The following is a 27,281-nucleotide window of genomic DNA, read 5'->3' on the forward strand; positions in this document are numbered from 1 at the left end:
TGGCGGTGATGGCACGCCGCCATGCGAACGTTCTACATTCGGACATGCTCCTCTCCCCATCCACGTAAGCGCCCAGCGCATAGCTGCCCGAGTAGCTCCGTGTGGAGATTGTCACTGATCATGCTAGTCTGGTTGACCTCCTTCCTTCTGATGTGTTCGCGATAAAGTGCCATCCGTGTTAAAAGGTGCTTACGCCATGTACGTGCCGGTCCCCGAGTTAGCTCTGGATAGTCATGTATTGTAATTGAATGGCTGAAGCTGAAAATAAAGCTGACACTTAGTGAAGATCAACTGGTTGTTTTATTCTTATTCCATAAATGTCACTAATATAGTTGAATATAAGTCTTCAATCAAAAACAATCACAGCAACCTTTGGTTGATAAATAAATAAATAAATAAGCTCATTAATATTACTAAAAAAGAGTGACTTTAAAGGAGGTCTGCAAGTGCCAGGAAATGCATTAGAATGCATCTCCAAGCATGTAGAACCCCTGAGCTTTCCGGGGCCTAAGGCAGCCCCCGAACCCCCAGCCACTATGACTGGTGCCACTCCGCTGATATTTAGTTAGAACCCTGAAAATGACATAAAAGCAAGAAACACTACTGATTTAATGCTCAAAATCAGAGGTCACATTTTATTGTCCTAACAAACCTTTCAAAACTTTGGTCTGTGGAAACACTTTATGGATTTTATTCAAATTCAGCTGCCAAGTTAAACATGTATTGTAATTGCATTTCCCGTAAAAATCTGCATTATCTGAAAAATTCAACGGCAAAATATATTTACACAATCATGTACAATAGTTGTTTTCAACGACTAAACCTGTATTATTTTTGCCATTTAAAAAAAAAGTTATAGCCATCCGTCAACTTGCTGGGCTCACGCTAGCCGCTCGCACGTCCGCAAATTGCGAAGTTTTATTCCAATTTGCGAAAAGAAAATCATCTGTATTCGCATTTTATGCGAAAGTCATTTAAAGTTTAAGCAAAATCCATCAAACAATTGCGATTTCTCAAGATAAACGGTACCTTTCAGGGCCTGAATTTGGGCGCGGGATTGCGGGTATCGCGCATATTTTTTTTAATTCCCGCACCTTTAACGATTCTAACGCGAGAGATTCCCGCACACATTACTGCATTGCCTGACAACGTCAATCTAATAATGGATCAGTGTAAATGCGCGACTACCTTCTGTTCTTAAGGTTACTTGAATTGAACCCTCCTTTTACTGACTGACCCCCCTCTCCCCCCGTAGCCTACTCAGAAAAAAAACAGCAGACACAGACAGTTCACACACACACACACGCATACAGCACGCGCACTCTTCCTCTCTCGGACTTTCGCTGTAAAACACATGGACCGCTGGCTAAAACATACAAGTGCAGTGGCAAAAGTTTCCCCTGCTAAGAGGAAAACTCCTGAATCTGATGGTGGTAATAGCAGTGTGAGTGATACCGTTGAGAATACACAGGACGAGACAGCTAACGTTAACATCGACGTTGCGAAGGGGATTAGATCAGAGCATGGCTACAAGAAAAAAGTATTTACAAGGAAAAGCAAAGGACACTGATGCTGACAAAAGGGATGACCACTAGGAGAAAGAGTAGGAAAGACTACATATGTACAAGAATCCTGCACTCAGCGAAGATGAATTGTTCAGTGTTGAGAACAATTTGATTTTTTTTAAATTACAGATGGCATATGACACAGGAGACAGGGCTATATGGTATAAGAGAATCCTGAAAAGTCAACAAAGACTGTTGTCATGTTAACGTTCTATATGTGGACTGAAACAAAGTTTGCAAATTCATTCAGTGTTAAGAACAGTTTGATAGTGTTTTCTTATTTTAATTGTAGACATTAAACAGAGGACAGGGATGATCAGATCAAACATGAGAATAGAAAAATGATATAAGAGTTGATAAAAAAAAGATATAAAAATGTTATAAAAGGAAAAAGCAAAGGTCACTGATTAAAGAGATGGCCACTAAAAGAAGAGACAAATAACACATAGTTAAGAGAATCCTGAAAAGTCAGCAGACTGGTTTAAGTTAGATTTTAAGTTAGACTTGTTGTGTCAATAAATTCATTGAGCGCTATTAAGAACAGACTGATTTTTTTCTTTTTTTAGAATTAAACGAGGCGGCACGGTGGTGTAGTGGTTAGCGCTGTCGCCTCACAGCAAGAAGGTCCTGGGTTCGAGCCCCGGGGCCGGCGAGGGCCTTTCTGTGTGGAGTTTGCACGTTCTCCCCGTGTCCGCGTGGGTTTCCTCCGGGTGCTCCGGTTTCCCCCACAGTCCAAAGACATGCAGGTTAGGTTAACTGGTGACTCTAAATTGACCGTAGGTGCGAATGTGAGTGTGAATGGTTGTCTGTGTCTATGTGTCAGCCCTGTGATGACCTGGCGACTTGTCCAGGGTGTACCCCGCCTTTCGCCCGTAGTCAGCTGGGATAGGCTCCAGCTTGCCTGCGACCCTGTAGAAGGATAAAGCGGCTAGAGATAATGAGATGAGATGAGATAATTAAACGAAGCAGTGACACTTAAAGAATAGTGCATGAAGATGAGGAAGAAGCAGCTGTGTAAAGCAACACTAAGGAGGTTGTAAAATTAGCTTAACTAAAAGGCACACAGCCTTCCAAACTCTTCCTAGAGCCTTACTCGCACTGCTAGAAAAAGGCTATTGGTGTTTGATGGCATAACAGTCAGTCAGCAATGTCATGCTGTAAAGGATCTCTTTCATTTTGTGGTGGTTTTCTACCCTCCACCCGAAACTGAACAGTCCATATCTTAGACGGCTGTTGGGAATAATACTTGCATTTATCCACCCTTTGTCTGACAATGTTATCCAAATTTGGAGATATCAAAATGAAAAGTCTACTAAAAAGGATACCTCAAATGGTGACAAAAGGTTACATACTGTAGAGATCTTCAATCTGAGTAGTGGCAGAAGGTAAGACCTAAGCTATTTAAGCCCACAAGTAGCGTTCCCCACAAACTGTGTAAATCCCCCCCATTTGAGTCACTGAGGGGGGGAATTCCCCCCCATTCTGAAAAATGAAATTCAGGCCCTACCTTTCGTGTCCATCTTCGATGTTTTGATTTATAACCAACGCCCCCGAGTTTCGAAGCTTCTTATTGGTTGACCGCAAATGATGTCTTCCAATAGCATCGGACCTTACATATAAAATGATCGATTTCCGAGTTGCGCTGATAATGTCGCCAATTCTCGCTCATTAGTGAACAAGATTATAGCGAGGTTTGTTTAAAATAAATTATCCGACTTTACGTATGACAAAAACTTACCTAAAAAGCGAGAACATATTAGAATATTCTGTTAGCTTTCTCAGTTAAGGATAAAAACACAATATAACCATTCTAAAGACGTATTTTCTACATATCAACCCTGACAGAACTTTGGAAGAACTCACAGATGAACCAGGATATATCGACCAAGTGTACCTTGTTTTCAGAGCGTTTTGACGCACATGGTTCAAAGTTTTGACTGCAAGTTTCACTTGAGAAATTAATGGTGAATATCGTTATATTTGGGTTATGAGATTAATTTATAAGAAACAACCATTGATTTTAACTCCCTGAGCTCCCTTCATCCTACCCATAAAGACACCCCCCTCCCCCTAAACACACACACACGGATCCCAATTATACACATACACACCCACACAGGCCAGTCAGCATACTACAGAGGGTGACTAATGGCCCTTTTCCACTACCCTTTTTCAGCTCACTTCAGCTCGCTTCAGCTCACTTCAGCCCGACATGGCTCGCGTTTCGACTACCAAAGAACAGCACGACTCAGCTCGGTTCAGCCCTGCTTACCCCCTAAAACTCGCACGGTTTTGGAGTGGGGCTGAAGCGAGCCAAACCGAGCCAAGTGAGGCTGGGGGCGTGAGCAGACACTCCCCTGTGCACTGATTGGTGAGGAGGAGTGTCCTCACATGCCCACACATGCCCCGCAAGCACGCTGGGATCTGTAAACACCGTAAACCCGGAAGAAGAATAATTATGAATTACGAGAATTTCGGAAGCCTTATGCGCCTCGCCTCATCTATACGCTCTTGCCAGTATCTGTTGGCGTTGTCGGTGACAACAAGCCACAGCACCAAGACCAGCAACACTAACGACTCCATGTCCTCCATGTTTATTGTTTACTATCCGGGTCGTGAGACTACCACTTAAAAGCTCACTGATGTCACTGTTTGCGCTGCTTAACGACATCACGTGACGTCCACCCACTTTTGCTAACTCCACCCAATGTGTCCACCCACTTCCAGCCAGCACGGTTCAGCGCGGTTGTAGTCGAAATGCAACTCCAACAGCCCCACTCAGCTCGACTCAGCACAGCACGGCTCAGCCCAACTCAGCCGCGTTTGTAGTGGAAAAGCGGCATAAGGGCTAAAAGGTGCATAGATAGCAAAGAATGCAAAGCACATCACACCAGATGTTAGATATAATTATAATGAAAAATATGGACTCCGTAAACCAGATTAAGTGGGTTAAATTAAACACACAATTTCATTACATATATACAGTTGATGAAATGATCAAAATAAGAGGATTCAAGAATAAATAAGCATGCTATGAACATAAATCAAGTACATGGAAAGACAAAGGCAGGAAACAAGCTTGCAAACACTACTGAAACACCAACAAACTAGACAATTCCCCTGGGGGAAATTGCGAGAGTGATGCAGCGCGCGTAGCCACGCCTCTAGGTGAAAGCACCACCCAAAAGGCAGCATGAGATATGAGGCAAAAGGCATTGTCCCTAGGTATAGCGCCCCCTAGCGGCCAATCTGTCCCAATTTTTTTGTGGGCCTTTGTGGAGGGGTGCGGCATAATGCCGCGAAGTTTCGTTAAGGTACGCCAAAGGGCGGCCGAGATATGAGCACACTTCCTGTTTCACGTCTGCGCAGCCAATTTTGATTGGCTGCCACGGCCAAACGCTTATGAAACTCTAAACACCGGGCAAGTGTCTTGTGGAGCTTAGTCCAACGTAGCCATCTACCAAGTTTGGGAGAAATTGGTGAAAAATTGAGGGAGGAGAAGCATGATGATTGATTTTCACAAAACTCAAAACAGCGGGAAAACTTTCTGGGTTGAAAATGACGTCGTAGGGGGCGCTGGATTCGTCATGGGCCAAGGATTCCAGGGATAGCAAGCTTTTGAAAATTGGACTAACGGTGCAAAAGCTACAAGCAGAAATATACCTGCGACTTTGAGCTGCTGGCGCAATTTTGATTGGCTGCCACGGCCAAACGCTTATGAAAATCTGAACACCGGGTAAGTGTCCTGTGGAGCTTAGTCCAAAGTTGCCATGTACCAAGTTTGGGAGAAATTGGTCAAAAATTGAGGGAGGAGAAGCATTTTAATTGATTTGCACAAAAATCAATATGGCGGGAAAATTTTCCGGGCGGAAAATGACGTCACAGGGTGCGCTGGAATTGGCTCGGCCCAAGGATTCCAGGGACACCAAGTTTTTGAAAATCGGACCGACGGTTCAAAGGTTACAAGCAGAAACGTACCGGCAACTTGCACCCGCGACTTTGAGCTGTTGGTGGCGCTAGAGAGTTTAAGTTGGTGACTTGGAACTTGCTGAGACGAACCTTGAGTGTGTGAAGAAACAGTGTGCAAAATTTCACAACGTTTAGGGGTTGCTATGGAGACGCAGACGGGGGTTGTGTGTAGTTTTCCAAAAATTCCATTGAAATGAATGGGAAATTGTGTGTGGTTTTTTCGCGACTATGTCGCGAAAAAACAAAATTTTGAGGAGCAAATAGCACACCGAGTCCGAGCGAGCCGCACGTTTTGGTATATGGCTTGCCTGTGTGCGATGCACGGTTATTGAGTTATTCGCAATCAAAATTTGTACGGAAGATGAAGAAGAAGAAGAAACACATAGTAGAACAATAGTGATGCGTGCTCTGCACTGCATCACTAACTACAATAACAATTCATTTTTCAATATTATGTCAGTGCAAGAAACATTTAGAAGTATAACATATCTTGCTAAAAAAATTACTTTACTAAAAAGAAAATTGTTCTTTTAGCATTTCTTGCCAAGCGAAATTGCAAATTGCTAAAGAAAAATTTGAGTCTTTAGCACTTTTCGCTAAAACAATTTGAGTCCTAGAGTGAGCACAGAACTTGATACACTCAGCCTCATCTTCCAACTTGGCTGAAGGCTTTCCAGTCCTGTTTGTATCCCCCCCGTCAACAACGTAGCCATGTTCGTCCAAGATTTTCTGGGACTTTGTATAGACATGACACTGTGGCAGCGGGGGCGTGGTCAAGCATCAGTCTGTGACCGGAGGGCGGAGTCAGGAAAGGTAAGTGGCAGAAGCACTGCACCTGACGTTAATTAATGTGTTTGTGTGTCTTCCCCAGTGACCGCGCCCTATTTAAGAAGAGAGAGCGAGAGCAGAGGGAGCTCTCTCCCCAACCAGACGACTGATGTGTGTGCGTGTGTGAGAGTATAGAAGCTGAAAAGCTGAATAAGGGTGTTTTCACACCTGGTCCCCTTTAAAGGAACCAGACTCAGTCCTCTTTAAGTGGACCAACAGAAAAAGAACTCGGTTCTTTTTGTGTTCACACTGTGAATTTATTACAAAGAGGACTGGGTTCTCTTTCTGGTCCAGTTAAGCTTTGATGGGGCCTCAAGTCCTCTTTCTGTTCACACCAGGTCCTCTAGAGCCCTCAGACCCCCCCAGTGCACGGAATTCTGGGTAATTTTCTCTTGAATCAAAATGTCTGCTGCCATGCTTGCCCTGCTGTATTCTTTGATCAAAATAGTGTGGATTAAGGAAAATAAATTTATTATATTATATATATATATATATATATATATATATATATATATATATATATATATATATAATAAAATATAGTTATATTATTGTGGCCAACTCGTCAGTCAGTAAGTTCAGAGAACTGTAAAGCGGCTGTGGTAAATTCCAAAAGGAAGTTGAGTTTCCCTGCTACAGTCACGTGACCAACTACGGCAAACGAAGAAGGTTAAATTACAGTGAAAAAGGCAAAGTGAACCCGGTGCGCTTTTTGTTCACAATGCGCAGATTAGGCGAACCGTACCGTTGATTTTTAGCGAACCGTACTGAGACCACCTCCTGAGGTGGTCTCAGTTCGGTTCGCTTTAAAGGGGTCTGGGTACGGTTGGAGTGTTCACATATGCACAAAAAATGCTGAGTCATCGATCTGAGTTCGGTTAGATGACTGAAAGGGACCAAGTGTGAAAACACCCTAAAAGAGAGTTTTGTGAACTCAGTTCTGGCCTGCCGTCCTTCTGAGCTCCACCCACCTACACGAACTGTCACAGACATGTTTCAGAGAAGCTGAGATCTGACTAAAAATCTTCCCAGTGTTGCCAGATCTGCATTTTTTTGTTCTAACTTAGACTAGAAGTTTGGATGTTCAAATCAATCTTTTGCAAACAAAACCTAAGCTTTATTTTTCTGCATATGCATCCATGTGGTTATAAATACAATATTGTGAATTGACAATCAAAATGGTGTAAATAAAAGATACTGTAGCATGAGGATACTCAATGCCAATATCTTTTTTTTTTTTAAGATTTTTTTTGGGCTTTTTGCACCTTTATTGGATAGGACAGTGTAGAGACAGGAAATGAGCGGGAGAGAGAGAGAGAGACGGGAAGGGATCGGGAAATGACCTCGGGCCGGAATCGAACCCGGGTCGCCCGCATTCATGGTATGGCGCCTTAACCACCTGAGCCACGACGCCCCCCAATGCCAATATCTAACAGAACGGTAATCAGTTAACCTGGTTTAGACGCCAACAATGAAATGCCAGTAGACTTTATATTTACGCTTGAATTTTGGCAGCCGTTGTACACTGCTGTGCACAAAACATGTACGTCTGCAACTGTAAGTAAATGTCTTGCAATAACCCTAACCCATGACTACATCATCGCTTGTTTACCGCAATGCATTATGGGTGATAACGGGGTCAGCTCCGCTATATTGTTGACTTTCGCCTTTGTTAAACACTGCATTGTTGTGTCTAACCAGTTTTAACCGTGCCTAAAGTAAACTGCTGTGTGCCTTACTGTGTCTCCATAACAAAGACAACACCTAATTTGAACTTTTATCAGCTGCCAGTCGAGAAGAAAGAAACGGATAAGTTTAATCTGCAACGAAAACCTTCGAACTGAATCGAAATGGACAAGTGTTTGTAGCTTATATTTCTCTGGGGGGAAAAAAGACGCACTTAAACTGTGACCCAGCAATATTTCCATGGTCTGCAGAATTACTTACTTAATCCTCTTCGCTCCGAGTGGGGCATAAGGCCAATAACAAGCGCCTCCACTTTTGACGGTCTTTAGTGAGATGTTGTGCCTCGCCCCATGATAGATTTAACTCAGATAGCTCAGAGGTGATGGTTATTCTCCAAGTGGTCTTAGGTCTTCCAGACTTCCGCCTTCCAGGGGGTGTCCACATTAGGGCAACTTTGGGGATCTGCTGTTGGTCCATATGCAAGACATGCCCGAGCCATCTCATGCGTCGGTGTTTAATTTCATCATGTAGGACTTGGGCCGTCTTAGATGTTTCGCACAAGGTGCGGACATTCCCATGGATTAAAGCAAAAAAAAAAAATCATCTGACTGAAAAAAAAAAAAAAGCTCCATGTCGTTGGCCCCTACCACGTCAGCGATGCGTCAAATTTTTAAACGCCGTGTTGTCCATTATCCCCTCGGACCCTACTTATAGTACATTTACATAATTTTAACAATGACTAAAGCTAAGGCAAGACTTTACCATTGTCATTACTGGCTATAAATGATGAAACATCAAGTTTTCAGCGCAAAGTGCAAATTTATTTCAACAATACTTTAGTAATGCACAACAGTGGTTAAGAGAAAAGTGCAAGTGCAGTCGAACTTGAACCATGCTTTCAAAAGAGTGGAACAGAAAGAAAAATAAGAAAATCTGTTGACATAAAACCAGGAAACAAGAAAAGTAAAGTGAAAGTTCACTTTTTCTGCTTCTTCGCAGTGAAGCCAAAGACATCTAGTTTTTTGCCATTGCTTCCATATACTTTTTTTTTTATGGCAAACTACACAAAAGCACACACCTGCCATTTTCATCTTTTTGCACCATGAACTAAATGGCTTGCCATTATCGCCCATTTCATTTCGCCAAGCCCATCTCCACTTATTCTTTACCGTTTTGTCGATGTCTGACACATCTGTGCCTTCATTTAAAAGAAGCGCATCCATGCTGGCAAAACCGAAAGTAATTTGACACACTCTAGTGATGGAAATCGAAGGGCCTATGTCCGGTGGCCTTATACGCAGTACTCGAGTTGAGGGGGGGATGTGGGGGGAGGCATCCCCCTTCTGAAATAAAAATCTCAAATCATCCCCCTTATAAAATGGCCATCCCCCCCCATCACATCCCTTGGGCCATTTTACCAATTAATGTGGAAATTAGCCTACTATTATTTTAACAAATATTACTACTATTTCAACATTAGAGGCTTTGCGCAGTGATAGCCTACATGTAGCCGGATAAAGACGCATATTTATTTATTCAGTTGCACCTCTCATTCACACCTATACGGAGGTTTTAGTCACTGAAAACAGCTACTTTTGCAAACTCTGGGCAGAGTGGAGATTTCTGAAAACTCCATCTTCAGACACGCGTGTAAATCGGGAAAACGAAGCAACAGTTGGCGAGAGCGAATATAATGAGTCATAGGTGTGAATCTTTCACCGAATGCCAATTGTCCCGGTTCTTCATGAAATCGCACGCGCACGCACAAATTCATTAGGTTAACTTTCAAATAACTGTTCTTGTGCACTTGCAACACTGGAGCCACTTTCCTGAATTTTGAGCTTTGGAGTATTCACTTCTTTATCTATTTAATCAATGAATTTATTTGTTACATACATTAAATTACTAATGTAAACCATTAGTAGCCTATTTAAGCAATCGCTGTTTTCTCCACTGTTTTCTGACCTTTTGTGCTTAGTGAATGAGACACTTCATTACACTCCACTGACCAACTTCCAATTCCAGACTTTTTTGAAAATGTAAAATATAGGCCTACGAGATGTTTTTTTGGGACTTAATTCCCGTTGCTCCTTCACTATTAATTTTTGAGACTGACGAGGCACTAAATACTGTGGAATTATTTTCTCCTTACTATGAAGTTTGGCATCTTAAACAAGTGTCGGGAAATCTTGCAGCCCGATTCTGCAGCCTCCAATGTTTAAGCGAACTGCTGAAACCATAATGTTTAAAGATTAAATCGTAGGCTAATCAAACCAAAGAAAAACACAGCCTTTCCAGAACGTTGTCTGCCGAAGCCTACAAAAGGCTTAATAGCAAAGGTCTTGCTGCGGCTTCAACTTTTCACCTGATCACCTTTCAATAGGCAAATATCATTATTACTACTACTACAAAAGGCCTAGTATTAGTAGTAGACAAGTAACCTAGTTGCCTAGTAGTAGGACAGCCAAATAGTTTCATCAGTGGCCTACGCCGAGCCTCCCCGGGACTAGACAGTAGCGGAGGCTGTATTTATTTATTTAGGCCTATCTAGCGCAACAACTTATTCCTTTACATATACTCAAACATAGCACAAGAAAGGGTTCAACAACAGGCAATCACAGCAGCTTGGTGAAGTTCTAAATCACATCGGTGTCAGACCTATGGGCCTACCCCCCCTTTTTTTCCCTCGGATCTGCATCACTCTCATTATTGACCTTTAGCGCTCCCAGTTGATGGAAATCCGTCGTAGCGACGGAAAACTTTAATCCATGCTTAATAGCAAAGGTCTTGCTGCGGCTTCAACTTTTTCACCTGATCACCTTTCAGTAGGCAAATATCATTATTACTACTACTACAAAAGGCCTAGTATTAGTAGTAGACAAGTAACCTAGTTGCCTAGTAGTAGGACAGCAAAATTGTTTCATCAGTGGCCTACGCCAAGCCTCCCCGGGACTAGACAGTAACGTAGGCTTTATTTATTTATTTATCAGGACTGTGAAATAGAAATGACAAAATCTGAGGAAACAATTTTAGCAGGGGGTCTGGGGGCCGCAGGTCCCCAGAAGCTGAACAGATTTTGTGTATATTGATAGATTTGAAGCATCTCCTGAAAGCAAATATTTTCTCAACCATGCCATTTAATTTGAACTGTTATTATGTTGAAATAATACCATTTGAACTGATTTACCTTTTAACTGATAAGGGTTCACTTGAAGAATGAAAATATATCAATAACATACCTCATATTGTAAATTCACTCATATTCTTGTGTCGATTTGTATCAATTCATTGGGTGCCATAATGTCTTTTCCAGGGGGAAATTCGAGACTGACTATTAAATAATAGTCACTAATGTTCTTGTTTTTGAACTGATTCAATACCAAAATGTCTCTTGTTCATGTTAGACAGATTCTAGTCAAAAACTATATACAACTATTTACAAGTCAATATTTATATTTATTTCCTTTTCTTTGTTCGCAGTTTCTTCAGCTTAGAAAGCCTACTCTTTTCTTTCTGACTTTCTATATGGCTTTTCCTTGCTCTTTTGGTCTCTCTTTCATTACATATTCATGATAACAATGAACATTATGAACAATAACATAAGTTAAAACTACATAAATAATAAATGCGAACAAGATGGTCTACCTGGTAATCTATAGTTCAGCAGCTTCAATTTCACCAATTCCACATGTTTTTTTTCCTTTAACATGGTCAACCAAACGTGTTCTTCCACCAGAACCGTACTTCACATCCTGATGGCACAAGATGCGGTAAGCTTTCCCTGGTTCTTTTGTCTTCCGTATGTGCTCATGGAGATATTCACTACCGGCTTTAAACTCCAGCCATCGCCAATTCCATGGATTTTTGATGCCGTTTTCCTTGTCAGTGTTTTTGACATCGTCGGTCTCGCCGTCCTCCCTCTGAACGATGTCCCTCCGTGACGCGGACATACCGCGAAATTCTCCTTTTCAAAACCGTTGATATCGAAAGCGTGTTTAAAGAGCACAATGGTAAAACGAAAAGAACACAAGATTCGCGCCATGGTTTGTAAGCATGGCACAAATGCCGTAAACTGGTCTGTCATTGTCGCAAAAGAAAAAAAGATACCAAAAAAATTACAATGTCGTTACAGAAAGAACAATTTGCGGTAGGCTCGTTCCCAGACTCGCCGGCTCGGTGACACTCGCTGTACGAGACTACTAGCGGTCGGTAGACAACAACCCCTCCCCCCCAATTTGTTATTGCAAAATTAGATGATTTAGTGCCCTGTCACACTACGACGTTCTCACCAGCGTTCGAGTAACGTGTTGCGAAACGCAGAGGAACGTCGAGAACGTTAGAAAAAAGTTACAAGAAAGTTAGACGAGCGTCGGCAAACGTTGGGGAACGTCGGCGAACGTTGAGGGTGAAAAACAGTTTTGGGTGTGCACAAAAATTCAGGACGTTCTATCAAAACGCTACTTACACGTTAGAGGAACGTTACACGAAAGTTTGCGGGCGTTACTCGAACGTTACTCGAAAGTCAGGACGTTCCCTGGACGCTAGGCGGACGCCGGCCCATCAGGGTCGAGTGTCCAGCGCGTGCCTAGCGCTTGGGTAACGCTTGCCTAACGCCTGTGTAACGTCCATCGAACGTCTGTCCAGCGTGTCGCCAACGTTTTTCAGCGTTCGTCAGCGTTCGCCGAGCGTTCTTAACGCTCATGTAACGCTCTTTCAACATCTTTCTAACGTCTGTCAGCGTTCTGAATTTTTCCAGCGTCTGTGTAACGTCCATGTAGCATCCTTGTAACGCGCCTGTAACCTACTGGTAGCGTTCAGGAGCATTTGGCAGGCACTTGCCAGAAATATATTTAAAGGGGCTTGCAGAGGCCACCGACAGTCCTGTTGGAACTTTCACAGAGTGAAGACTTCAGAACAATGACAGACCAAGAGAAACACCAGTATGCTGTTGCTGCTCTCATGCATCACAACAACCTGGTTGAAATGGTGGTTGAAATGGAAGTGATGCACTCTGGCCAAAAGCCCCCCCTTTTATACTGCGCCTCCAGCCGCAGGTTGGCGAAACGTAACAGGAACGTCACACAAACGCTCCACGCGTTACTCGAACGCTACAGGAACGCTAGGCAGACGCTGTGGAAACGTCGAGAACGTCAGCTAGACACTGGACAAACGTCGAGAACGTTACCTGGACGCAAGGCAGACGCTACCCAAACGCTATGATAACGCTATCAAAGCGCTGTGGACGCTATGAGAACGCTAGGTTTTGCAGCTATTTTCGACCACAAACGTCGCCTGACACTGAGGGAACGTTGGCTGAGCGTTACCCAAGCGTTATAAGAACGTTACAAAATCGTTGACCTAGAAACTTAATTTGAAGAACGTCGACGTTCCCCGGCGTTTCTCAAATTTTTAAAAACGCAACCAAACGTCGAACAAAATGCTATAGTGTGACAGGGCCATTACTAAAATTATATTTTTGGCGGCCAAATTCGCGGAATTCCGCGGATTTTTCACAGCCCTGATTTATTTATGCCTGTCTAGCACAACAACTTATTCCTTTACATATACTCAAACATAGCACAAGAAAGGGTTCAACAACAGGCAAATCACAGCAGCAGCTTGGTGAAGTTCTAAATCACATCGGTGTCAGACCTATGGGCCTACCCCCCACTCCATTTTTTTTTCCTCGGATCTGCATTTCTCATTATTGACCTTTAGCACTCCCAGTTGACGGAAATCCGTCGTAGTGACGGAAAACTTTAATCCATGCATTCCATGTGCCCAGGCGGATCTTGGTCCTAGGCCCGAGTCGACTGTCTATCACACTTCTGACTTCCGTCTGTGGGCTTTCATCAGTAGTGGTCATACTGCCAGATAGTTGGCTCGAATCCACAACAGGGCCGTCAATAGCGTTAACGGTAGTATTGGTTTCTGTAACAGGTTGATTTTTTTTTTTTACAGGGTGGGGTTGTTGACCCCATGCCCAACCCCCAACCTGGAGGACCAGGGGCTGAATTTTGTCTGACATCTATCCCCAAGACCTGCCCAACATGGTAGAACCTTCCAGAGGCAGCGCCCCCATCGGTATAGCGCTCAGGGGTCACTGATGCACGCAAGCCCCCCCCACCACAACAAGGTATCAGCACCATGGGGAGGGGTCTGTGGAATGGCCTTCGGTTATAGAAGATAACAACCAACACTGTTCATCGTCTGAAACTAGCGATATTCCAAAGCCTGTAAAACACAAACGCATTCTTTGGCTTTTACTTTTCCAGTGCTCCCGAAATATCGTCTGACACCGGTCATGACAGACAAAAAAAAATTCAGTTGCCCTACGTAATTAACAAACGTCAGTCAACCTGACCGATAGCTATTGTAATTACTAATATAAACATCCAAATCTAAAACATGCCTGAATTTAACGCGAGAAAAAAAACACTCACAAATATCATATTTATCGCAACTTAAACAAAATTCTAAAACTCCATGCATCGATGTCTCTACGCGGTTTTGCATACCTTAAATACACATCAATGGTGCACAGAGTTTTCTTGCAGCCACCTACTTAGTTCATTGAGAAGATACGTTATCGATCGATATGCTGTCCGAATGCATTCGTGCCATATTTGTTTACCTTGGATGAGTGTTATGAGCAGGATTCTGATCTTGATGCAGGCTATGAGAGCTTTGATGAGCAGGATGAGGAAACTAACAACCGTCTGCTTGAGAAATTCAGAAATGAGCTTTGATGTGTTCAATGATAAACTGATACAAAAAATATCAGTAACTGACCGTTTCAATGTGCTGGAAAGGACATTGTCGAATAGGACATTGTGGAATAAACAATAGTCCTTGATTTTCTTGCTTGTTTTCATTCATTTTACACAAAGCTAAAATTGTCTGACAAGGTCTGAAAATGTCTGACATAGATCTGCCCAACGTCAGACAATATGACTGATGTTAAAGGAACAGTCCACCGTACTTCCATAATGAAATATGCTCTTATCTGAATCGAGACGAGCTGCTCCGTACCTCTCCGAGCTTTGCGCGACCTCCCAGTCAGTCAGACGCAGTCAGACGCGCTGTCACTCCTGTTAGCAATGTAGCTAGGCTCAGTATGGCCAATGGTATTTTTGGGGGCTGTAGTTAGATGCGACCAAACTCTTCCGCGTTTTTCCTGTTTACATAGGTTTATATGACCAGTGACGTGAAACAAGTTCAGTTACACAAATTGAAGCGTAGCGATTTTCTATGCTATGGAAAGTCCGCACTATAATGACAAGCGTATCTGAGCTCCGTATCAACGCGCTGCCGAAGCGCGCAGAAGGTGTTAGTACGCCTGTCATTATAGTGCGGACTTTCCATAGCATAGAAAATCGCTACGTTTCAATTTGTGTAACTGAACTTGTTTCATATCACTGGTCATATAAACCTATGTAAACAGGAAAAACGCGGAAGAGTTTGGTCGCATCTAACTACAGCCCCAAAAAATACCGTTGGCCATACTGAGCCTAGCTACATTGCTAACAGGAGTGACAGCGCGTCTGACTGACTGGGAGGTCGCGCAAAGCTCGGACAGGTACGGAGCAGCTCGTCTCAATTCAGATAAGAGCATATTTCATTATGGAAATACGGTGGACTGTTCCTTTAAGGAAAGTTTTTTGGGAACACTGCTTTTCAACGTACCGAAGCACTCGGCAGCTGAACGAGCTTGTCGGACCGATAAAACTCCCAAACCACGAAGGGTTCTCTTTTAGGTATGTATAATGTTCAGTGTACTTCACTAGCAGCATTTACTGAAGAAAATGCATTTATACTGAACATGACACAGCAGATTAGCAGGTTTCCAAAGTTTTTTTTTTTTTTAAATGTCATGTTTACGGATATCAAATTTTATTTAACTAAATCACTCATTTATAAAATGTTTTGATAAGACATTCTGAAATTTGATGTTGTACAATGTGGTAGACTCGCTCAACCTCTAGGTTGTATGAATTCTTATGTCTGACCTTCTCGCCAAGCTTGATTTGGATTCCGATTTCCCTGCTGTAAACCCTCGACATGTTATCCACCTCTTTAAAATCACCAATTTCATCGTCTTCCACGACAGAACACGGCAAAATTGCTCCCCTCACATCGCGCTCACGTAAAATTAATCTGACATCCGCTATATTGCACGGCTACTGACCCCGGCTATCCCCCATGACGCATTGCAATAAACAAGTGATGTAGTTACACGACCGTTCAAAAGTTTGGGGTCACCCAGACAATTTTGTGTTTTCCATGAAAAGTCACACTTTTATTTACCACCATAAGTTGTAAAACGAACAGAAAATATAGTCAAGACGTTTTTCTGGCCATTTTGAGCATTTAATCGACCCCACAAATGTGATGCTCCAGAAACTCAATCTGCTCAAAGGAAGGTCAGTTTTATAGCTTCTCTAAAGAGCTCAACTGTTTTCAGCTGTGCTAACATGATTGTACAAGGGTTTTCTAATCATCCATTAGCCTTCTGAGGCAATGAGCAAACACATTGTACCATTAGAACACTGGAGTGAGAGTTGCTGGAAATGGGCCTCTATACACCTATGGAGATATTGCACCAAAAACCAGACATTTGCAGCTAGAATAGTCATTTACCACATTAGCAATGTATAGAGTGGATTTCTGATGAGTTTAAAGTGATCTTCATTGAAAAGAACAGTGCTTTTCTTTCAAAAATAAGGACATTTCAAAGTGACCCCAAACTTTTGAACGGTGGTGTATGCTTGGGGACTACTGAATTCTCAAATAATGTGCACTCAAAGGAAATAACTCACTGGCTCACTTTCTGTAACTGCTTATCCTGGCGGAAATGCAGTCATGAAAACATTAGCTGCTACATCCGTCACAGAGCCAGGGCTTGTTTTACTTGTTCTAAGGGCTGACTGGAGCAGCAGGTGGTACATTTTGTACGCTTTACTAGGTCTAAATGTCACTTCAAAACAGCTAACTAAGACTACGTTCAGACTGCACCCTGAAACGACCCATATCCGATTTTTTTGCCCATATGCGACCTGTATCCGATTTGTTATTGACAATCTGAACGACACAGATCCGATTTTTTCACATGCGACCCAGGCCGCTTGGATATGTGGTCCTAATTCCGATGCATATCCGATATTTTCACATGCGACTGCAGTCTGACCGGACAGGTCGCATTCATGCGACCTACACGTCATCAACAAGAGACAAATGTCACTATTCTGCGTTGGCTAATCCCGCCTCTTTGGTGGAAAACAACAACATTTGTACAGTTTTCAGAATTTAAATAGACTTTTATAGAATTGATCAAGCTAATGGTGGATTTGGTAGGGACCTGGATGTTGATCTGTTAGCCTGATTAAATAAAACAGTTTCTATAACTGATTTATAACTTTAACCATCCTGTATTACAGGATAAGATTGTTCTGGAAATTTCCAGTAATTTAACACCTTCGATCTCATTAGTCTGCTGCCCACATTAATCAGATTATTGTGTGAGTTCCGCCGCCGCCACAAAAACCACATCGCCAGGTCTCGCCTCATCTCCATAGCAAACTGCACTGGTGTTTATGCACCTTGAGCCAGCGCTGAGAGAAGTTGCAGAATTCAGCTGGCTATAAACAAATCTAAATAAATATTTATAAGAATATAGAAAAAGTTTATTAATATGACGAAATAAATGTGTGCAAATTATTAAGCCTGAATTAAGAGTTTGGTAATACAGCGGCCGTATCCCAAATGACTGCCTACTGAAGCTCGAGTGCACTATATAGAGTTTAAAAATCCATTACTTCCTAGTAACATGTAGTGCACTTATATAGAAATTAGAGAGACATTTAGGAGTCAACCCTCGTTACCAGGCTACACGTTTTCATTTCAGTTCAGAAACAAAAACACACACGAGACCTCACACTTTAACACTAACCAGATAATTAAACAAACAAACAAACAAAAAAGAAATCATTAAACTTGAAGAGTGTGGGGGGCGTCGTGGCTCAGGTGGATAAGGCGCCGTACCATAAATCCGGGGACCCGGGTTCGATTCCGGCCTGAGGTCATTTCCCGATCCCTCCCCGTCTCTCTCTCCCGCTCGTTTCCTGTCTCTACACTGTCCTATCCAATAAAGGTGCATATCTTTAAAAAAAAAAAAAAAACTTGGAGTGCGCTTTTTTTTTGTTTACGTATTACATAGATGTGCTTATTACGTGTCAATTTGCGCATGCGGGACACTTTTGGGTCGTTTTCCGTTCATATTGGAGATCGCATACAAGTCTCATATAATTGGTAATGTGAACGGCCTAACAAAAAAAATCGGATTTCACAACAAATCGGATATGGGTCGTTTCAGGTTGCAGTCTGAACGTAGTGTAAATGTTTCTATTAAAGAAAGAAAAAACACACCGAAATGATTTGCAAATTGAAGAACTTACATAGTTCTCATCCTCGTCAGTCAAGTCCTCTGAAGACAAAGAAGGCCGTCTCTGACTTTCCGCATGAGCTGCGTTGGTGTCTGAACCTGCACTGCTCGGTTCCTGGGTAGACACACATTACATATTTCCATGCTGACAGACACAACTGATAGACCAAAGGAATGACAAACACACAAGTACAAGACTAAAGAAAGTAATATTAGATGTAGTTGTCTCAGAGACCTTGGACTGTGCTCTTTTCTTGCCTTCATTCCTACTGCTCTCTCTGATGGTCTGCAGACGTCTGAGGATAAATAACACACATCCATATGTAGGGTTGGGTACCGAAACTCGGTACAGGTATGGCACCGGGGCGAACATCAACGGTAGTAATCAGTCCGAAATACAACATGAATTTCGGTGCCACAAAATACATAGCTGCGCCCTCTGGTGTTCACTGTTAACAGCAGCACCGTATTCAGTAGGCCTACACACCCAGCAGGCAGAAAGGTCAAGATGTCTCAAGCAAAACGTTCCAAAGTATGGTTATATTTTACAAGAAAGGATGCTGAAACTTCCACGTGCAACAAACCTTTGAGGACATTTTCGTGCAAAAGCGGGAACACGTCAAATTTAATGAAACATTTGGTCACACATGGAATCCATCTCAAGGCCGAAGCTTGCACCGTTTTTGACAGCCTCCGTGAACGTGACCCTATAGCAAGTACATCGGAAGCATCCAACGTAGGAGTCCCTATGCCCAGCCCAAGCGATGGCGCTCCCAGCCCAGCTAGCGTGGACATACTGGATGATGATAATAGCAGCATTTACTCTTGAAGTGAGTATTTTTTTTTTTTAACACTGCTAAACAACTGATGCATGCTACAACCCCGATTCCAAAAAAGTTGGGACAAAGTACAAACTGTAAATAAAAACGGAATGCAATAATTTACAAATCTCAAAAACTGATATTGTATTCACAATAGAACATAGACAACATATCAAATGTCGAAAGTGAGACATTTTGAAATTTCATGCCAAATATTGGCTCATTTGAAATTTCATGACAGCAACACATCTCAAAAAAGTTGGGACAGGGGCAATAAGAGGCTGGAAAAGTTAAAGGTACAAAAAAGGAACAGCTGGAGGACCAAATTGCAACTCATTAGGTCAATTGGCAATAGGTCATTAACATGACTGGGTATAAAAAGAGCATCTTGGAGTGGCAGCGGCTCTCAGAAGTAAAGATGGGAAGAGGATCACCAATCCCCCTAATTCTGCGCCGACAAATAGTGGAGCAATATCAGAAAGGAGTTCGACAGTGTAAAATTGCAGAGTTTGAACATACCATCATCTACAGTGCATAATATCATCAAAAGATTCAGAGAATCTGGAAGAATCTCTGTGCATAAGGGTCAAGGCCGGAAAACCATACTGGGTGCCCGTGATCTTCGTGCCCTTAGACGGCACTGCATCACATACAGGCATGCTTCTGTATTGGAAATCACAAAATGGGCTCAGGAATATTTCCAGAGAACATTATCTGTGAACACAATTCACCGTGCCATCCGCCGTTGCCAGCTAAAACTCTATAGTTCAAAGAAGAAGCCGTATCTAAACATGATCCAGAAGTGCAGACGTCTTCTCTGGGCCAAGGCTCATTTAAAATGGACTGTGGCAAAGTGGAAAACTGTTCTGTGGTCAGACGAATCAAAATTTGAAGTTCTTTATGGAAATCAGGGACGCCGTGTCATTCGGACTAAAGAGGAGAAGGATGACCCAAGTTGTTATCAGCGCTCAGTTCAGAAGCCTGCATCTCTGATGGTATGGGGTTGCATTAGTGCGTGTGGCATGGGCAGCTTACACATCTGGAAAGACACCATCAATGCTGAAAGGTATATCCAGGGTCTAGAGCAACATATGCTCCCATCCAGATGACGTCTCTTTCAGGGAAGACCTTGCATTTTCCAACATGACAATGCCAAACCACATACTGCATCAATTACAGCATCATGGCTGCGTAGAAGAAGGGTCCGGGTACTGAACTGACCAGCCTGCAGTCCAGATCTTTCACCCATAGAAAACATTTGGCGCATCATAAAACGGAAGATACGACAAAAAAGACCTAAGACAGTTGAACAACTAGAATCCTACATTAGGCAAGAATGGGTTAACATTCCTATCCCTAAACTTGAGCAACTTGTCTCCTCAGTTCCCAGACATTTACAGACTGTTGTAAAGAGAAAAGGGGATGTCTCACAGTGGGAAACATGGCCTTGTCCCAACTTTTTTGAGATGTGTTGTTGTCATGAAATTTAAAATCACCTAATTTTTCTCTTTAAATGATACATTTTCTCAGTTTAAACATTTGATATGTCATCTATGTTCTATTCTGAATAAAATATGGAATTTTGAAACTTCCACGGGCGGCACGGTGGTGTAGTGGTTAGCGCTGTCGCCTCACAGCAAGAAGGTCCTGGGTTCAAGCCCCGGGGCCGGCGAGGGCCTTTCTGTGCGGAGTTTGCATGTTCTCTCCGTGTCCGTGTGGGTTTCCTCCGGGTGCTCCGGTTTCCCCCACAGTCCAAAGACATGCAGGTTAGGTTAACTGGTGACTCTAAATTGACCGTAGGTGTGAATGTGAGTGTGAATGGTTGTCTGTGTCTATGTGTCGGCCCTGTGATGACCTGGTGACTTGTCCAGGGTGTACCCCGCCTTTCGCCCGTAGTCAGCTGGGATAGGCTCCAGCTTGCCTGCGACCCTGTAGAAGGATAAAGCTGCTAGAGATAATGAGATGAGATGAGCTGAAACTTCCACATCATTGCATTCCGTTTTTATTTACAATTTGTACTTTGTCCCAGCTTTTTTGGAATCGGGGTTGTAATTCCTATTGTTAAATGTAGGCGTAAATGTTTCGAGTAGCACAGATGCAGTCTCACAGCTTGTGTGAAAATGCGTTTGTCAGGCTGACAGGTTAGGTAAGTCATATTTGATGAGCAAGTGTTGTACACGTTAAGAAGGCACAACGAATCAATCGCATTAAATGCGTTCAACTCTGGTTGGAAGCCTATGAAATGTTGCCGTTTAGTCGGTAGCAAAAAACAGCTTAGCATATGAATAACAATAGTCCTAAATGCGGAGTTTATGAGAACAGCATTACGTCCGTCTCATCTCATTATCTGTAGCCGCTTTATCCTTCTACAGGGTCGCAGGCAAGCTGGAGCCTATCCCAGCTGACTACGGGCGAAAGGCGGGGTACACCCTGGACAAGTCGCCAGGTCATCACAGGGCTGACACATAGACACAGACAACCATTCACACTCACGGTCAATTTAGAGTCACCAGTTAACCTAACCTGCATGTCTTTGGACTGTGGGGGAAACCGGAGCACCCGGAGGAAACCCACGCGGACACGGGGAGAACATGCAAACCCCGCATAGAAAGGCCCTCGCCGGCCACGGGGCTCGAACCCAGGACCTTCTTGCTGTGAGGCGACAGCGCTAACCACTACACCACCATGCCGCCAACAGCATTACGTGGCATGTTCAAAATAAATTCATGAATTAATTGATATTTTAAATGAATTTATATTTTGTGGTCTTTCTAGTTACGCCTTTCATTTCATGGAACATTTGGCATTTCATTATCCTGCTCCATGTGCACTGGCATTGCTAGTCATTAGAATAAGTTAATGTACTGTACAGTTGTTGAAGTACAGTACAATGTGAATTTGTTTTCTTTTATCTTTTTTATTTAATTATTTAAGGGATTTAAAGTAATCTGTTGTTGTTCAATTTGACCTTGGACTTGGCCTTAGGAATAAAAAGTCATTGCTTCATTACAAATTCTGTGTGAGTGTGCTGCTTTTTTTTTTTTTTTTGAAAGTACCGATTTAAATACCGTTTAGGAACCGGCACCGTTTTGAAAATATCGATTTGGCACCGGTATCGAATGAAACCCTTTCAATACCCAACCCTATCCATATGCAATATAATCGATTCATTGATTATGACTGAAAGTTATTAGTCATCAAAGCGATCGAGGTTACTGACAAACATGTCAAGAATACAAAGTAAAGGAAGATTTTTAAATACCGAGACTTCAGTGCGTGGTCCATCTGCTCTGGTGGTTTTTGATTCCCTCTGGATTTGGAGCTCTTCTTCTGCTGTGCAGTACAGGGAGGTCTCTTTGGCGTATCTGCCCTGCCTTGGACCGCATTCTGTCTTCCTTCCCTGACTTGTTTCCCTGCTGTGGCTTTGTGTCGATGATCAGGTTCAGCTCTGCTTTCGTCTTCCAGAGCAGTGCTGTGTAGAGGGTTACCTGAACAAACCAAACACAATTTTGAGATGATCTGACTGGCAAGTTGTGTTATAGTGTAACTAGTGCTGTTTTTTTTTTTAAGGAGGTTGCTCATTAGATGAATGGTGCACTTGCCATGGGAAGAATACTCCTCTCCTTGAAGGAAGCTGGCTTTCTCTATTGAGGACACGTCCAGACTTCCTGACGATGACAAATCGTTCTGTTTCTCACTCCCACTCTGGAAATGCGCAGGATACAAGCCATAAGACAGAACATTAGCTAAACAAATAAGGTCAGACATATGGCATTGAGCAGATGCTCCTATCCAGAGCGACGTACATGAAGTGCTGAACTTCTAGACAAGAAAGTTCTAGTGCCGACTGAACAAGTGACAGCAGTACCTAGTGTAATATTCTGTTGAAGTACCAATACTCAAACAGCCAAGGAAACAAACCAACCATACAAAGTACAACTAAATAGAGAACTCAAACAGCTAACCCCAGACCAGACGGTACACAACCTGGGTTGGTCAAGACCAAAACCCAGTTACACAGTGGGTAGGGAAGCAGGGGAGAGGTGCAGCCTGAAGAGGCAAGTCTTCAGTCTGTGCTTGAAGGTGGTCAGGGAGTCGGCAGTTCTGACCTCTATGGGAAGGTCATTCCACCAGCAGGGAGCCAGAACAGACAGCAGTCTTGAGCGGGCTGGGCAGGAGCGGAGAGGAGGAAGGGCCAGGTAACCAGTAGTAGCAGAGCATAGGGATCTGGCTGATGTGCAGGGGCGGCTCAGACTCTGGAGGTATGCTGGACCTAACCCCTTGAGAGTCTGGTAAGCCAGCACCAATGTCTTAAATTTGATGTGAACTGTGATAGGTAGCCAGTGCAAATCAGCAAGCAGACGGGTGACATGGGAAGAACCAGGGAGGTTGTAGACCAGGCAAGCTGCAACATTCTGGATGAGCTGCAGGGGTCTGATGGCAGAAGCTAGAAGGCCAACAAGGAGAGTTGCAGCAGTCCAAATGGGAGAGGATCAGTGCTTGGACCAGGAGCTGAGTAGAATAGGTGGTGAGGAAATGGCGGATCCTTCGGATGTTGTACAGAAGGAATCTACACATCCGGGTCACTGCTGAGGAGAGTTTGTTGTCGAACACGACCCCTTAGTTCTTCACACTGGGTGAAACTGACCCAGAGATGTCCCCCAGGGATGGTGATGGTGATGTCCGGGGTGGAAAGGATGGACCAGGAACGTAGATTACTTCCGTCTTGCCTGGGTTGAGCTTCAGATGATGGTTGTCCATCCAGCTCTGGATGTCACACAGGCAAGCAGAGATGCATAATAGCAGTCTGTAGTAATGTGGAGCTATGGGAGTGAGAATGTTCAAACTACGATACCTTATAGTAAGGAAGGAAACACTTGGGTGTGGGCTATTATCGGAAAAATAACCAGTGACAGGATGTTGTGATGCAGCCTGATGTGAAGCTGAGTCACTAGTATTATAGTGAACTTGATTATTTTCCAGCAACAGCACATCCTGGAATGTTTTATTCTTCTTACACTACAGTGAATTGCAAATTTGGTCTTTATTAATTAACGACTCTGCGTGCTTTTTAACCATTTATAGTTCCAGTTAATGTCTCGGAATGTCCACGGGACAAGTTCCTGTTATCAATTACATCACAGGTTTCCAACCTTGCTCCTGGAGTACCTCATGCCCTGTCCATTTTAGTGTGAACACCTGATTAATCCACTAAATGAACAGCCCTTTCTGTGTGGAAGTATGTGTTAGAGCAGGAACAACACTGAAACGTGCAGGACAGTAGGAACCCCAGAACTAGGTTTGGGAACCTGTGACTAATGTTATAGCAGTTATACAGAGCTGCTCCATCATTGGTCTCTTGTTTTCTATTTAATTTTTTTTAATTTAATGAATTCATCACCAAAAATACATTACAATATAAATAAAAAACCCCAAAACAAAACAATTATTAACCTCAGACTAAAACGGGGGGTGACGGGGGAAAGAAACAGAACTTGCGTCCCAATTGCAATCTAACCCCCTACAATACTACACACATTAAAGTGCATATCACGGGTAAATTCAGGAGCAAGATCAATATAATTCTCCTATTTTATATTAAACTTTGGTCAAATATCTGTAACATTCTGCATTCTCTGCAATTTTTTTTTACCTTGCACAATACCAGAAAAATTCAGTTGAAATCGAGCCATTTGAGGTGAATTGGTCCGCCTCTGAAAAAACTTGGCATTTGGATTTCCCAGGAAACATTGATTTTCGTGACGTCGCGTGCGGGACGCCTCCTTCTGAATCCTACGTCAGCGCTGGTTTGTTTATGAGAAAACGACCTGGTGGTTTTCTGCAAATTTCTTCAATGTTATCGTGTAACTATTAAAATGGTTAACAGATGTATCATATGGTAGGAGGGTGTAGCAACACCAATCTTGATGGGATTAGTACTCATCGCTTCCCAAAAGACCGGACAATGAGAGAGAAATGGGAGCGCTTGGTCTACACAGGCTGTGCACTGAAACCGTGCAAAGCTCTCGCAGCCTGCTGGCGCTTCCGCAGATAACGTCACGAATCTGGCTCCAGACTCCCTTGGGATTTTTCCAGACGCGTTTTGTTATTTTATTTTTTTCTGCTGTAGACAGATGGCCTTGTGCAAAATTACCCTTCCGGATGAGTGTGTAAAGGGACATACTTTCATATAAAAAAACCCACGAAATTGGTCCAGAATATGCACTTTAAGAATATACTCAAAGTATATACAAGTAAATAAGAATATGGCAATAGAGTAAAATGTATATCTCGCTAAATTAATATATAACCTGGAGGACTAGAAGTTCCTCGCTTAGACAAATAAATATTAATTAGATTGGTCTTAAAAGCAGTAATTAGGTTAATTTCCTTCGTACTAGATGGCAACAAGTTCCACAATTCAGCAGTCCTGACAAAGTATGATTTCCTATAGTAATCCTGATTATGTTCACAAATAAAATTATTAGTTATTGAGGTCATAATTACATGTACGATAATACGGTTCAAAAGTACGCAGGTGGTTTCTAATATCAGTAGGCCATTTCTGGACTTGGAAAAATAGAAGTAAATCTGATATTTCTCCATGATATTCTAAAGGCAATAAATTAAGTTTAATTAGTCTCTCTCTCTCTATGTCATGTTTTGAGGATAGTTCAATACGAATTTAGTTGCTCTTCGCCGGACGTTCTCTAAGAGGGCTCGATGCTTAGCAGGGCTTTCCACAAGCGCCGGCTGCCGGCCATACAGCTGACTACACAATTAAGTCCAGCCGGCTACTTTAATGACTTATTTTTGTAGCCCACAGGCTCTAAATATTAATTTTCGATTTTAATAAAATTACATGTTTATCTAACAGATTGACAATAATGTCAAACTAAACCGCACTCATTTAAGTTGTGATTCGCACTGTTTGTACCGATAATAACCACAAATTCCCCGCCGACTTCGTTGATCAAGGGAGAGTAACTCATCCGTGGTCCCAACATGCGGTGTGCACACGCACGCACTTGGCGGAGGCAGTAGTGTGTCGGGGCTGTCGGAGGGAACAGAAGCAGAGATGACGCTTATTTTGTCTCCGGTAAACCAGTCTTCTCTCGTTCAATTACGTGCTGGCATCAAAAGACACCATTGGTTGTAAATGAAACCAAACTGAGTAGTTGGAGTGTATTTTCATACACAAATGGAGAAATGTTCGTCGAGCGTGTAATTGTGTAGCCGCCACTACAAACCGTTGTCGTTGTTAATTCATAGCATGCTCAGCTGCGTGAATGTGTCATGCACCGAAAATAAGAGATTTACAAGCCAGGAACGCCTCATGATGCAATACGCAAGAAAAGAGAAGATTTACTGCCATTTTACTTTGTATCTGAGTAAAGTGAATAAATAAATGGTCTGTGGAAAATACATTTAATCCTGGGAACTGCGTGCACAGGAGTTTATTTTGTGTTTACTCCCCCCGGCTGGCTACTTATTTGTCATGGCTGGCTAGTATGAGCCTTAGTGGAAAGCCCTGCTTAGTAGCGTAAGGTGACCACAAACTACTACCATATTCTCGTTTCAGTCGGACCAGCGCACAGTATAGCAGCTTTCCGGTGCTTGAGTCTCGTATGTCCCAGCAGACTCTCTTAAGGAGACCAATAACTTTGTTTCCTTTAGAAACAGTGACTTCTACGTGCTTTGACCAGGACAAATCATTGGAGACCATTATGCCCCATGTCTGGTTGGAGCCTCATCACATCGCTCCTATAGAGGACGGCCCCATATGGACAGTTGAAAGTCACTCTGGACACTTACAGTAATGCTTTTATGGCTGAGGACGACAGTTGGTTTGCTGACTTTGGGATTGCGGTTGTCATGGGCAGTTTTGCACTCAGGTTTCCATTAATGAAGAGTTGTGACATCAGCGAAACTGACGTCATGTTAAAACTGTTAATGTTATAGTCATGTTGT

General features: G+C 42.8%; 1 protein-coding gene across 1 annotated transcript in view; it reads right to left on the reverse strand.

Moving 5' to 3' along the window:
• cenpu (centromere protein U) overlaps positions 1-27,281 on the reverse strand; it is a 55,915-nt gene that overhangs the window by 21,664 nt on the left and 6,970 nt on the right. Inside the window, exons 2-5 of the mRNA XM_060927899.1 lie at positions 22,913-23,015; positions 22,573-22,798; positions 18,725-18,785; positions 18,503-18,604 (exon numbers count right to left, since the gene is read on the reverse strand). Coding sequence (XP_060783882.1) covers positions 18,503-18,604; positions 18,725-18,785; positions 22,573-22,798; positions 22,913-23,015 — 492 coding nt within the window. The remainder of the gene's footprint in view (positions 1-18,502; positions 18,605-18,724; positions 18,786-22,572; positions 22,799-22,912; positions 23,016-27,281) is intronic.

The sequence above is a fragment of the Neoarius graeffei genome, chromosome 8 (assembly GCF_027579695.1).
Source record: "Neoarius graeffei isolate fNeoGra1 chromosome 8, fNeoGra1.pri, whole genome shotgun sequence".
In the NCBI taxonomy this organism is placed as follows: domain Eukaryota; kingdom Metazoa; phylum Chordata; class Actinopteri; order Siluriformes; family Ariidae; genus Neoarius; species Neoarius graeffei.